The sequence below is a fragment of the Aaosphaeria arxii genome, assembly GCF_010015735.1.
Source record: "Aaosphaeria arxii CBS 175.79 unplaced genomic scaffold BU24scaffold_1, whole genome shotgun sequence".
Classification (NCBI taxonomy): domain Eukaryota; kingdom Fungi; phylum Ascomycota; class Dothideomycetes; order Pleosporales; genus Aaosphaeria; species Aaosphaeria arxii.
In genome coordinates, this window is record NW_022983474.1 from 5,654,273 (window position 1) to 5,668,373 (window position 14,101).

Genomic DNA, 14,101 nt, shown 5'->3' on the forward strand with positions numbered 1-14,101 from the left:
TGTCTTTGCTAGCAACTCCTTTCTGAATGCAACATTGCTTGTTAAATCCAAATTTCTTTTTGCAATATCTGTTGCTGTGGACGCCTTGACAGTAAGGGTGCATCACAGACACAGCCCCTTGAGTACGCCTGTAATATGAGCACTTGAGTTTATCTAACAGTGGTATTGATTGTCTGATCTATGTTCCCATCGCCTCCTATAACGAAGTTCTCTATTTCGCCATCACTAGCGAGTGTCATCAAGATTGCATATGAAATATTAGTTAATTGGTATGAAGTCTAATCACGTACTACATGTTGCACAATACGCTCCTTTCAACAATCAATCTTGCTAGTTCTTTTACCCCGACGCCGCCGAGGATCTCAAAAGTTGCGATGTCTGCGCCCATGCTCTTTTTAAACCAGTTTCGCAGTTCAACAGCGACTAGAGAATCCACTCCAAGGCTATGCAATGGAACCTCGGCTTTTGCTAGCCTGCTTTCCTCTTCGTCGGGAAATGTTCCTGGCACAGTACGATTGAGTCGTACCATGAGGGCGTCGGTTGTAAGCGATCTAAGGGCATCCATGTCTTTTACACTGCGGAAAGAAGCACCGATCTCCGTTGTCTTTTGTTGTGAGCTGACGGCGCTGCTTTCGCCATCTGGAATTGAAGAAGAGTTGGGTAGCTGATGAAGCGCGCGGAAGAGCGGTTGTTCCATCCACCACGGCTCTGTAATGCCTCTCTCGCGCATACTCTCTGGGCTTCCGAGTCCAAGAATGACCTGAGCCTCTCCGTGACCATTCTTCACATTGCAAATGTCGTCCAAAACTGCGAAGAACGCCTCTTCGCGAATGGGTATCAGGCCATCTGTTTTCTCAAGACGATCCACCGTTTCCGGAGAATTGGCTAGGTAGCCCTCGGAAAGCATCATACCGAGATCGATAGACACTGCATGTTGACCACGCGATTGTCGATAGTGGGCCAACGCATCTTGATACGTATTTCCCGCAGCATAATTTGCTTGGCCTCCGCTACCAAAGATGCCGGCCACTGACGAGAGCATGACGAAGAAATCAAGATCGGAAGGAAGAAGCTGGTGGAGGTTCCATGACCCTTTCACTTTGGCCTCGAGTGGTATGTTGAAAGTGTCATGACTCATGTTCTCGAAAACGGAATCCTGTAAATTTTGTTAGCATTGGATAAATTAAGTCCGTATTATACATACTTCGAGGACCATGGATGCCTGAATGCAGCCGCGGACAGGTGGCATGCTTGAGTTGATTCTGGCCAGGGCAGCGCTCAATGCGTCAAAATCGCCAATGTTGCAAGAAGGGGTTTCTACGCAAATTCCCCTAACCCTCAACTCATCTAGATACTCTGCAGCATCTGTAGAGGTGGGTCGGGATCGTGACAACAAAACGAAATGGCGAGCTCCCCGTTTTTCCATCCATCTAGTTATCATGCGGCCTAAACCACCAAGCCCACCAGCTATGATATAGGTTGCAGCGTCGGAGAACAGGTCCTCCCGTTTAATCCTGGTGGTTGCTTTCACGGGGATTTGCTGGTCTACCTCGATCACCATCTTACCCAAGGATTTCCCTCCTAGAAGCTGCCTTAAAGCTTGTCCGACACAATCAATGCTAAAAGTCTCTTGCATGATTGTTGAGAGGCGATTCTCAGCCATCAAATCGAGGACCTTGCTCAACAACCTTCCAGTCTTCTGCGGGCATTGCCGAATCATTGCAGCCAGATCAACGGACGAAAACGTCGTATTGGCAGCAAACGGAGCCATGTTGATGCGCGTTCCTTCTTTTATGTCCTTTTTGCCAATCTCGATAAAGCGGCCGTAGGGCGCAATGCATTCCCAGCTTGCATGGAGAAGATCCCCTGACAGCGAGTTGAGCACAACATCGACACCACGACCCCCGGTGAGGTGATGAATTCCGGACAAGAACCCATCGTCTCTACTTGAAAAGATATGTTCGGGTTGAATTTGGTATTTCTCACTAAGAAATTGGCGTTTTTCATCCGTGCTGACTGTAGCTAGCACAGTGGCTCCAACGTGTTTTGCGATTTGTACAGCAGCCTGTCCAGTGCCACCGGCCGCGGAGTGAATGAGCACGGTTTCACCTTCCTGGAGCGAGGCCACCTCGACGAGAGCTCGATACGCAGTGGCGAAGTTGATGGGAATAGACGCTCCCGCCACAAACGATAGCCTTGTGGGGAGTGGAAGAGCTAGACAAGCTTGAACTTTGACGTAAGATCGATATGCATCGATTGCGAAGGACACGACTGCATCGCCAACATTGAGACTCGTTACGTTAGCGCCGACCTTGGAAACTATTCCTGCAACTTCCAATCCCATGAAGTCGACATCGATGCGGCCAAGAGCAGAGAGCGCATCCAGAAAGTTGCATCCGATGGCCCGTACCTGAATCTGAATCTCGTCTGCTTCCAAGGGAGTGTCTGCGTCGGTATCTTCTTCGAAAAACAGTGAGTCCAGATTGGAGTCAGAATTAGTGCTCAGCTTCAGCGGAACCCCTTCTCCAAAACTTCGAGGCCGAGTATCAATCCCTGATATATCGCTCAAAATCTTTTGATCGAGGCTGGAATGATCCAGAACACGGTTAATATGGAGAGACCCATCGATCTCGACTAACTCAGGTTCATACGACGCACTTTCCTGGCTTTGCTTGTAGGCAGCCACAATCATAGGCGATTGATGGATGGAAAGGTGCTCAGGATTCTCCAATGCAAGTGAAATAAACCGGAGGTTCGGAATCTCTCTTCGAACAGTACGCGAAAGGCCGCTGATGAGCCCGTGCCGAGGGCTATTAGACTGCCTGCCTCCTCCAGGGATCACCCACAGCAGCGTCGATGCTTTCTGTACCAGCATCTGAACGGCGAGGTAGGAGGACTCCGATTCCAGCATAGATGTTGAGTCTGGTCGTATGTCGAGAAGAATGCAGCACCGTCCAGCTACGGCAGGGCTAGACGCCATCTTCTGCAAAGATCCAACGATGCACCCAACACCGTAGTCGCGTTGCAAGTCGACTCGAATACGCTCGGCAAGAGCCATATCGACATCGTTGTATACGTCGGCAATGATCAGCGGCCAGTCGCTGCCTTCGGTGGCCACACTTTCAACAGCAGTACCGATGATGACGCTTGTTTCATGAATCTCCTTGTCCTCAAAATCTCGAAATTCAACTTCGGCACCTGAAAACCCGCTCTTGCGCAACGCAGTATCCCATTGTTCCGTATTTAAGCACGGCGAATGTTTCCTATAGTCTTCGACGCCCAGCCACCAGCCGGGAAGCAAGCCAAATGCGAAGCCCATACGCACATGCTCAGGACGTGTATTTTCGAACAGCAACAACTTTCCCCCGGGTCGAAGCAACGCTCTCACATTTTTCAGCGTTTCCGAAATTGATGCTGTGGCGTGCAGTACGCTTCCTGCAATGATCACGTCATACGAGCCGATATCGAACTTTTGCTCACCTGGACTTTTCTCGATATCGAACTGAGCGAAGCGCATCTTCCGGTTCGCATGACCAAGCTCCTCTTGTGCAGCTGCTACCAACGAGGGGGAAATGTCTGTGAAATCATATCTCGAGAACCGACACATTTCATCATCGCCCGTCTTCAGCGCCTCGAGCGCGATGCGCGTGGTCGACCCCGTACCTGCGCCTACTTCGAGAATCCGCATGCCGGGATTCTTATGAGCGAGTAAGGTTAGGTATCTGGCTAACGCGGGGCCGCATCGTGAATACCGGTTCGTCTCAGCGTAAAAGTCTGTTGCGTACTCCTCGCCAAATAATAGCTGTAGCGGATCCAGAGAGCCCGTGAGCATATCGAAGAGTCGGTCTGCCACTGCCCCGTAGAACCGCCATAACTTGTTAGCTGCGACTCGTTCCCGCAAATTTTTGAGGGCGCTGTCGTTGGCTTGGTAGAAATCATATCGGGACCGCACTTCGGGGTAGACTCCTGAATTGAATGCATGTCGCTGGATCTCCATCCAATCGACATACTTTTGAAAATATGGCTTTGCAAGCTGTATACATCCGGAAGAGAGCCTCTTCTGTACATTAAAGATGGAGCGAAATATTAGTACTGTAGCCTCTCGCTCGAAAGCTAGTATGTCGAGCTCGGGTACTACGGGTGTGATCTTCCCCCAGCAGTGGTCAGCCAACTGTTCCGAACTCATGAGGCTGTGGTCCGGCTGCCACTCCATTCGGTAGCAGACGCGTTCCCTCGTGATCTGTTGCTCGTCCGAAGAACTCGCTTCGTTGTTCGATATTGAAGTCCCTTCGAAGTCTTGCACGTGTATGAGCAGATTGCGGCCGTTGCTCGAAAAGGCAGAAGCGGAAGCGCCCATTTTCCGCTTCGTTTGCATTACTGATTCAGCGACAACCTTAACTTCAGTTCCGTCATCACTAGGGAAGTTCAGACCCAAGGAAGACACCCAAAGCCGGTTTATTCTCTCAGGAACGACGGTGGGGATGGTGCCTTCACCCCCTCTTGCAGCTGCAACTAGTGCTAGCTGTAATACTGCATCTAGAGCAGCTGGGTGTATTACATGACTCTGACTGATGTTTGCCCTTTCCTTTGCATCTCCTTCTAATGGGATAATCGTCGCGGTAGCTTTGTTTTTGCCATCACTGGCGAGACTGTGCAGGCCTTGGAACGTTGTTCCGTACTGGTACCCGAACTTGTGGAAAAGCTGATTATAGAGGTGATCGTTATCCAGGACGCGTTCGCGCGCCAAAGAAATACCCTCAAAGCTTTCTACTGCTCTCGAGAGCGTAGTTCGCATCGGGTGTTGGGTACGCAACGGCGTCTCCACCGTCTCATTATTGGAGTAGTCGTACTGCACGCGGACGGTTCCCTCGCAATGATGCGTCCAGTTTTCGTCTCGATAACTATACAATCGGTAATCGTACCTGTTATGGTCTGATTTGCGAAACCGAAGCTCTACCTCGATTTCTGTTTGCGCAGTTGGAAATACAAGTGCATTGATGAATCGCGCATCGCGAATTTCGTATCCACTGACGCCAGAGCCCGATTCTTGGAGCTCGCCCAGTTGCTTTGCGCCTTCGAGCACGGCTGCAATCATGGCGGCAGCGGGATATACAATCGTGTTGTTGATAAGATGGTCCTCAATGAAACTCAACTTATCCAAACGAAGGAAATGTCGCCAACGCGGCTCGAGTGGGTTCCAATCGGCGACCGTTACTCCGAGAAGAGGGTGTGGAGCGTGGTTTCGGAGCCGTAGCGATTTACTTAGACGTGATTCGTGCCAGTATCTCGTCGAGTGGTCAAATGGGTAGGGCGGAAGCTGGGTGTTTGGCCTAAGGGTTGTTGCTTTGTGGTGTAAAGGCTCGTTTACAGACAGAATGCTGATGCCGTGACCGTGGCAGTACAGTTCTCCCATAGCTTTGAGCAATGTTTCCGTAGCAGATTGAAATCGCAGCAAAGCCGAACTGTAAGAGTATGTGCCAGCATCTAGATCGTCGGCAATATCTTGTATGGGACTTTTGAGCGCTCCGTGAGGTCCAATCTCAAGAATGTTGTGCGCCGTACCCATGAACTGGGCCACGGCATCGGAAAATCGCACGCATGATACAAGATTCGAAACCCAATACTTCGCATCCTGAAGAGTCTGAGGCAGAACTGCTGCTCCGGTTACAGAGGATATCATGGATGCTTCAGTACCGGTGTCATTCCCCTTCTCGATTTCCCCAATGGCTGCTTCGTATTGTGCTGCAATGGTTTGCATTTGAGGCGAATGATAAGCAACAGGAACTTTGAGCATGCGTGCAAATACACCCGCGTTTTGGAGAATCGTTTCCAACGCTGCAAGTTTCGATCGCGGACCCGAGAGAGTCAGGCTTCTACTGCTATTAATGCACCCCACCACTACCTGCCCGTTGTTAGAAAGATTGATGCTAGCTAGGTACTGTTCCACTTCTCTTTCGGAAAGTGAAACTGCCATCATGGAACCTTGAATGGACTGATCGGCCGCCAGTTCGTCTGAGAGCTTGCCACGAAAATACGCTAATCGCATGGCTGATACGACAGATATTGCTCCAATTGCGTACGCAGCACCGATCTCTCCAGAGGAATGCCCGACAACATGATCAGGGACTACGTTAAACGACCTCGTCAGGTCCACCAAAGCTATCTGCAGCGCGGTACACACGCACTGACTTTTCTCCGCGCTCGTTGACAGATCTATGGTGGCATCAATCCCTGTTTTGTGGCGGAACACGCTTAAAAGGTCCCAACTTGCTCCCAATGCGTATAATATATGCTGCGAATGGAGGATGCTCTGTTCGAATATTGGATACGCCAAAAGTTCTCGACCCATTCCGAGCCACTGAGCACCCTGGCCAGTGAAAATAAACGCCATTTTCCGTGTAGATACTGAAGGACTGACTACAGGAGCGTCTCGGATTGATGATTCCAGCTGCTGTACAGAGTGTGATACTACAAATGCTCTCTGTGGAAACCGGGTCCGTCGTTCACTTAGCGTCTGCGCGAGACTGGGGAGCACCTCGTCACCGAACTTCGAACTAGCCACAGCATCGGCCAGGCAGCGGCTGTAAGACTGAAGGACCCGTTCTAGAGATGGTTTGTTGGGTGCTGACCAGACGAGGAGCTGGCGAGGAGATTCTTCTAACGCGGCGAGTTGACTTTCAGAGCTGCTGTGATGCGAGTCCGTTCGAGGCTTCACATCATACGGAATGCCGCCACTTTCTAGGAAGTTTGCAGCGTCGTCGAGAATGGCGTGGGCATTTGTGCCTCCGAAACCGAACGACTGTACGGATGCCCGGCGTGGCCCGGGACACGGCCATGGGGTCAACTCAGTAGGGAACTAATCAATTCATTAGATCATGTTGTATCGCACGAGCAAGAGGAACTTACTTTGAGATTATGTGCCTTGATTCTGAAATTTACACGCTGTAATTGTGCGATTGGGGGGATGAGGGCTTTCTCCAGGACTAGTATAGTTTTGATGATTCCCGCAACACCGCTGGCAGCTTCAAGATGTCCAAGATTCGCTTTTGTAGCCCCTCTGGAAATTGTGTTAGCTAACTCTCGCCATATCATGCGAAGTGAAAATAGAGCGCACATACATGAAGAGAGGATCAGCGTCATTGCGAATACCATGGAACGACGAAGAGAGAGCGTTCATTTCTATCGGATCCCCCACTGCGGTTCCAGTCCCATGAGCTTCGCAGAACCGAGTCAACGAACGGTCCAGATTGAAAGTATCGTAAGTAGAACGAAGAAGCTCCTCTTGAGCCGCCTCGCATGGCTGTGCTAAATTGATCGTGCGCCCGTCTTGGTTGGTCGACGTTGCTTGAATCACACAGCGAATCGTGTCTTTGTCCCGAATCGCATCAGATACCCGTTTTACGACCAGCGACGCCAACCCTTCGCTGCGGGCATATCCATTGCCTCTTTCATCGAAGCTATGGCAAAGCCCATCAGGCGATAGAAATCCCATCTTGCCAATCGTCGTTACCGATTCTGGGGTCAAGATCAGATTGCAGCCACACACGATGCCCTATTAGGAAATTTTAGCGCTCAAATCACCACCATAGACAACTCATAACTATGTAAGACGTCTGCAACATACCATGGAAGTCTGGTTTTGGCGGAGGGCCTGACATGCTTGGTCCAGCGCCACCAGACTGCTAGAACATGCTGTGTCCATCATAACACTAGGTCCCTTAAGGTCGAAGAACCAACTGATCCTGTTTGCCAATATGGCGGAAGAGTTTCCGGTGGCATGGTACGTTGGCATCGTGTCAGGGTCCTTGCACTGCATAAGATGGTAATCACCCGTGAAGCAGCCCACATGAACAGACGTCTTAGATCCTCGCAGCGAATCCATTGGTATGCCCGCTAATCATCACAGATTCAATCAATGCCTACTCAATTAAGAATTCCGTGTGGATTTTCTTACCGTTCTCTAACGCATGATACGTAGTTTCAAGCAGCTTCCGCTGCTGAGGATCCATTCCTTCGGCCTCAGCCGGAGAAATAGAAAAGAAGGGCGCATCAAATGCTCCGACATCCTCTCTCAGAAAGTGTGCACCTTGGGTTCCCCACTTCGAACGATCAGAAACTGGCCCAAGATTGGGGTAGAGAGAGGTTGATTTAAGCTTACCGCGCCTAGATCCTTCTCAGATACTGGTCCAAACGCTGTAGGATTGAACCTGTCTTTCGGAATTGTTGGTGCGTCAACTTTGCGATCCACGAGCATGTCCCAAAACGCATCCTCTGTACGAATATTCCCGGGGAACTCAAACGCGAAGCCCACTACTGCGATCGGCTCTGGCATTGGCGCGGCTGCGAAGGATTGAGCATGGTCCATGTGCTCGCCTGACCCGTGCCCGTCCAAGATGGGGGAAGTCATAGATGTTAGGTAAGGAGCGTTATCATTGAAAAATGGATGCAAGAGAAGTTGAAGAGGAAAGAGTGGATATCTATGTTTCGTCCAAAGCCAGGTCGCATCGATCTCTCATGACTTCAACTTCTAAGACATTATACAGTTTTAGAGAGGCAGGAGTGCCTTGATGGTTTAGACCGTGCTATCTGTAGCAGACGGCAAGACTATCCTCGGGCGCTAAAGTCGCGGACACTAGACTCGCGGGCATGGCCGAGCCGAAACCGTTCATGGCGATGACGATTCGTCAATGGAGTTTCCCGGAGATTAGCATTTTGTCGGTCTGCAAGGCAGTATCTACAAGATGTTTCTCATCGTTGACCATGTACGACTCTAAGTCGCGTCTACTGGGTAGTATCGAGCTCGTCGTGATTCAGCTTTCGCTCCAACCCTCACATAGGGCGGTCCAGCTCGATGTGAACGCCGAGACAAACGCATTCTCGTTTACCCCAGTGCCTGAGTATTCAAGGGCTACGTCACGGGCGTCTTGACGGCAAACGCCCCGTCTGACAGATCGGAAGTCTGGAGAAACTCTTGCGTATTTGGTTTAAGTTGTAAACCTGCTGCCTGGGTTAATAGCTAGCGAGGCTGATTCGATTTTAGTAGGGTGACATTATGACTGAAGGTAGTGAGATCAGCCTAATGTATTAGGACTATAATGAAATCATCTACGAGGTTATGCAGACCTGTGTTTTGTGCATTGGGGTCCAACCTCCCTGTTGTGTGTGGATACATCTCCATTTGATAGAGGCTTTTCAAGTTGAACTGGCGAGGGTTAAGGCTTACTGTGTACATGCATTGCCTGGAGACAATTACCTCAAAACTGGAAATCGACCGACGACTCCCATGGTTCCAACCACTCACAGTCTCCTCGATGCTGAATTGCACTCGATATAATCACCGACAACCCTATCCTATCAGGGCTGAGTACATTGGTGCCACCACAGGTGGCGGCTGTGATATGCTACCCTTTGGATCAACCAAAGTTCTCTGGTAATCCCAAACCGGTTTACCCGTACGAGTAAGTAGATCGCCAGTGAGGTGACCCAAAGTGTTCCAGGAAGCCAATTTATCTACCACATAAGCTTGATTAAACGTCAGCATGCTAGGCTCTATTAGGAGTAGTAGCCCTGCATATGATCGGCAAACATGGGGCCAAAACTCCCCAGGACTGTTCAGCCCCCAACGTCAATCGTGTCTATACAGTAAAGACCTATTGGATTTTGCCACCTACGGAGTATGATTTACCACATTAGCAGGTCATCATTGCTGCAAACATGGACAAAGATTTTTTGATGCCAAGGGGAAGCTGGAACCATTTTGTCTAGATGTCTGGATCCACCCTTGCCGATCGGACGGAGGGTCATTGTTCCTGATAGAGCATGGCACGGGAATGCCCTAGTCATCTGAACCTTGTTCCAGCTTTGCGGTACATTCTTCGGTGATCATCAAGATAGGTGATGAGGCTTGCTCCTGCATCGGAGTTTAAGTTCCCCAGTCGCTTCACATTGAGCTGCATAGGATGACTGTCAGCTCCTGTGGTGGCCAAGCTATGTTTGCCATCGCCCGGACAAAAATGCAGTGCTTGCCATTTCTCATACTTCCATTCCCTTGCATCATTCAGACGACGAGTCTGCGATAGATGGCATCATGACTTCCTTTGAAGGTTTCAGTGCCAATTCATTCTATCTTTTCCGCACCATCATCGCCCGCGCTGCCGTTGTATTCGTCGCGGTAGGTCTGCGTTTTCTGTGCAAGATTGCCAGAACTGAGAGGCGCTTTGGATGGGACGACTTTTGGATTCTGGTGGCCTTTGTGCTTAATTATATCGCAGAAGGCCTTCAACTATGGGGTAAGTTTAGATACTGCTATGGTATGCGAGCTCGAAGATGATTGACTTACATATCATAGCGCTGTTCAAGAGTCGTGGAGGGACGCCAGCTGCCGTGCTACTGAAAGCTGGTGAGCGCGACAGAGTGGAGCATTATCTTCTTGTAAGCTACATCAGGCTCGCGCATTTTGCAATGAAGGTTCGGTATTGATGGAGGCAGATAACGGACATCAACGCCATGATGTGGTATCCGGCCGTCGCGTGTATCTGCGTGAGCATTGTCTGCTTTTACCTGCGCATCTTCCGGCACGAAACCAATTTCCTCCTCTTTTCGCGCATCCTAATGGGCCTCATCACGCTTTGGGCTCTAGGCAGTGCACTTGGGAGCATTCTCCTGTGCATCCCGCCTTCCAATTTCTGGAAAATGCGTGACCTGGATAAGTGCGGCAGTTACAATACAGTGGTCCTGTCCAGCTCCATTGCTGAGATCATCATTACCACCGCAATCCTGGCATTGCCCGTCCGGCCCATCATGAAACTCACATTAGGACTTCGCACGCGGTTGTCAATTCTCACCATTTTTCTGTTGGGTGCATTGTGAGTGCCTACCCTCATTTTCCCTCTCGCTCATGAGACTGACCCTCCACGCGATAGTGTTATTGTTTCAGCGGCCATACGAGTCGGTCTCGTCTGGAAACCCGGTGTTAAGACCCGTACGTTTCTCGACATCAATTCAATGAAATCTTGATCTACGAACTAACGCAAAACAGCCAATTTCCAAGTAATCGCAATATGGTCCGGTATCCATCTAACCGCAGCTTTCGTCTGTGCCTGCCTTCCCATGTACAAGCCTATTTGGAACCAAATTGTCAGGGTTTCAAAGAGTATCGTCGATTATAGTAGCACATTCCGCCATCGCTGGCGAACCGAGCATAGCAGCAACGATAAGGGGAGCATGTCGGAACAAGTTTTGACATCACATGACGTGGTGAAGAAGACGTCCAGCGGGGAGACGATGCTTCAGGAATGGCAGACGTGGGAAAATCATCGTTACTGATTTCGGTTCCCAATATTACTGTTCTCATTTGTAGCTTCAAAAGGTGTTAGGAAGCCTTTGTTTGCCATCTTCGTGTACTTTGTCTTAAACCCTGGATATCTGTGTGATGTGGATCTTGAGAAGGTCTTTCCAATTCCCGATACCACCTACCTAGTCAGGTCTTGTTTGCTAAATTCTGACACCCTGTGCACCACTCAGCACTTCTGCATAATAAATTGAGATGATCGGTAGACATTGCTGACGTGCCTGCCCCACCTGAAGAATGGACACAGAGAACCGAGTGAGAGTGTCTTTCCAAAACAAGCCATGTCCCGGTGCATTGGTGTTCGGACAAATACCCGCCTCTATGTCGAACAGGGTGACAGGGTGCCAATGCATCATACCGCGTAATCTACGAGGCAGAATAGAGGTAAGATTGCCCCTCGTAGTCTCTTATCGGGTCCACTAATGGCCCTGCATCTGATCGGCATAGATGTTACTAGAACATACCTAGTAGCACTCAGCCCCCAACGTCAATTGCTGTTTGAGGTCTTGACTATCCTGATTTGATTGTAACAAAGTAGACTATCCGTTTAGAATTGGAAATGTTCGGTAGGGAGGTTTCACGTCCAGGCCATTTGCAGGAGTATAATTGCGGGGACTTTTGTTCACTTCCAAGAACAGACATACACATATCGTCATGGCACTGACATTGATGCTGTTGGGCGTCGCTGTCCCGCTCTATGTAAGTGATGTAGATTGAATCAATGCGAATGTGCGCCGCTGATGTTGCTTAATTTGCTCTGTAGGTTGTGTTAAGGGCTGTCTACAATGTGTTTTTCCATCCTCTGGCTGAAATCCCAGGGCCGTTCCTCGCCCGCGTCTCGTCGTGGTTGTCGTTTTATCATGCGTACAAAGGAGACAGACATCTCTGGATAACGCGATGTTTTGAGATATATGGTACGTAGTCCATGATTCCACGCGAGGAGATGAGCCTTAAAGAATTGGAACTCACGAAGCTCGTCCAGGGAGCAGAGTACGGTTGACGCCTGATACGGTTCTGTTTCGTTCTGCTCGCGCATCCAACGACATCTACGGGCACGGCGCCAATCTGAAAAAATCCAACTTCTACGACTCGTGGCCGAAGAATAAGCACGATTTCAACACGCTGAGCACCACTGACCCAGCGTTGCACCTCAAGAAGCGCAAACTGCTCAAGCTAGCGGTCAACGAATGGACCGCAGAAGCCGCAGCAGGTATCATAGCGAAGCACATCGACCGTTGGAACGAACTGACCACTGACAACTGCGATGATGGGGCGTGGTCCGACGGAAAAGACATGAAAGCTTGGGCCGACGCCCTCCTCTTTGACATCTTCGGCGATTTGCTACTAGGCAGGAGTTTTGAGACGAAAGAGAAAACGACCAATAATCCATTCCGAGAGATTCCCAGCCATGTTATCAAGTTCATGCAATTCATCTACCCTGTGAGTCGTCGTCCCTCGAATAAGCCATCCATCACTTGCATTGATCTTGTCGTCAATGGACGAAGTATCTTGACTGACCAGAACAGGTAACTAAATCCCCCTTTCTGGACGTAATCGTGTGGCTCAAACCACGTGGGCTCAACGCTTTGCTCGAGAGATTTGCTCCACGCGAGGTACAGCACTACTATGACTTCGTCGCATCAAGCGTTGCGCAGGGCTTAGAAGCCTCCAAGAGCGCCAGCACCTCCTCCTCCACGCCACGAGAGGATATCTTCCACTTCCTGTGCACCTCCATTGACCCAGAGTCAGGAAAGCCAGCGTTCACAGAAGAAGAACTGCTTTCAGAAACACACTTGCTGAACATTGCGGGGAGAGACACAACCGTATGCACCATCTCTGCGCTATTCCACTACCTTTCGCAGAACCGCGCCGTCTACGACAAAGTCGCACAGGAGGTCAGAGAAACGTTCACGGAGCCCGAAGAGGTGCTACCTGGTGCGCGACTGAATAGCTGCGCCTATGTGCGTGCGTGCATCTGGGAGACACTGCGTCTCGCTCCGCCCGGGCCTAGCGAGCTTCCGCGCGTCATTCTGAAGGGAGGGATGACGATCGATGGAGAATTCTATCCTGAAGGGACGATTGTAGGGACTGCGGGTTGGGCTAATGGCCATAATGACGGTGTGTACGGTGACGCGGAGGTATTCCGGCCTGAGCGATGGATTGTGTCTGTTGAAACGGGCGTCACGGCTGAGGAGGTAGCGAGGCTGAAGGAGGGGTTTCATCCTTTCTTGAAGGGTCCGGGTGGATGTTTGGGGCAGCATCTTGCGCTCATGGAATTGAATATGATTTTGGGGAGAACTCTCCTGAGAATGGATTTCGAGGGCATGGAGGCGAGCGGTATTGGGGATGAGAGGGTTGGGAAGGAGTGGGGAAGGTGGAAGGGGCAGTATCAATTGGATGATGCATATATGGCTATTGGTAAGGGCCCAATGGTGCGATTCAGGAAACGGGGAAATATTTAGAGACATGGAGAAAAGAGAAATGAAATACTTCGTAATGATAAATTTCTCATGGCATTACTACTGCTGTTGGTCAATTTACGTGATTAAATTAGCAGGCGCGCAGGTTTTGGACGAAGCGAGTCAACTCAAGGAATGCATATTGAGTCGAGCCGAAGTAACGAACGCAGAACCATAGATGTCATAATGAAAGTGCGTCGGGGTAGTTACTTGTGTCTATACAGGCAATAAATGTCGTAAATGAATAGTTGTAGAGTATTCTTTACTTGTGGCAGTTAAAGAGGCTCTGGCG

General features: G+C 50.0%; 3 protein-coding genes across 3 annotated transcripts; 2 read left to right on the plus strand and 1 right to left on the minus strand.

Annotated features, from left to right (window-relative positions):
• Positions 1 to 289: 289 nt before the first annotated feature.
• On the minus strand, positions 290 to 8,332 carry BU24DRAFT_338244 (uncharacterized protein; the record flags this gene model as incomplete). Its single annotated transcript, XM_033523124.1, has 7 exons — positions 290 to 1,156; positions 1,205 to 6,856; positions 6,907 to 7,057; positions 7,119 to 7,552; positions 7,625 to 7,893; positions 7,955 to 8,099; positions 8,159 to 8,332. The coding sequence occupies 7 exons, from the start codon at positions 8,330 to 8,332 to the stop codon at positions 290 to 292; spliced, it is 7,692 nt and encodes a 2,563-aa protein (XP_033390763.1).
• Positions 8,333 to 9,626: 1,294 nt separating this feature from the next.
• BU24DRAFT_447199 (uncharacterized protein) lies at positions 9,627 to 11,505 on the plus strand. Its single transcript, XM_033530806.1, has 5 exons — positions 9,627 to 10,289; positions 10,349 to 10,431; positions 10,489 to 10,865; positions 10,923 to 10,981; positions 11,039 to 11,505. Exons 1-5 carry the CDS (start codon positions 10,088 to 10,090, stop codon positions 11,323 to 11,325), a joined length of 1,008 nt encoding a protein of 335 aa, XP_033390764.1. The 5' UTR covers positions 9,627 to 10,087; the 3' UTR covers positions 11,326 to 11,505.
• A 499-nt stretch (positions 11,506 to 12,004) lies between these two features.
• Positions 12,005 to 13,812, plus strand: BU24DRAFT_447200 (benzoate 4-monooxygenase cytochrome P450; the record flags this gene model as incomplete). Its single annotated transcript, XM_033530807.1, has 4 exons — positions 12,005 to 12,049; positions 12,114 to 12,264; positions 12,333 to 12,790; positions 12,877 to 13,812. The coding sequence occupies 4 exons, from the start codon at positions 12,005 to 12,007 to the stop codon at positions 13,810 to 13,812; spliced, it is 1,590 nt and encodes a 529-aa protein (XP_033390765.1).
• Positions 13,813 to 14,101: the final 289 nt, after the last annotated feature.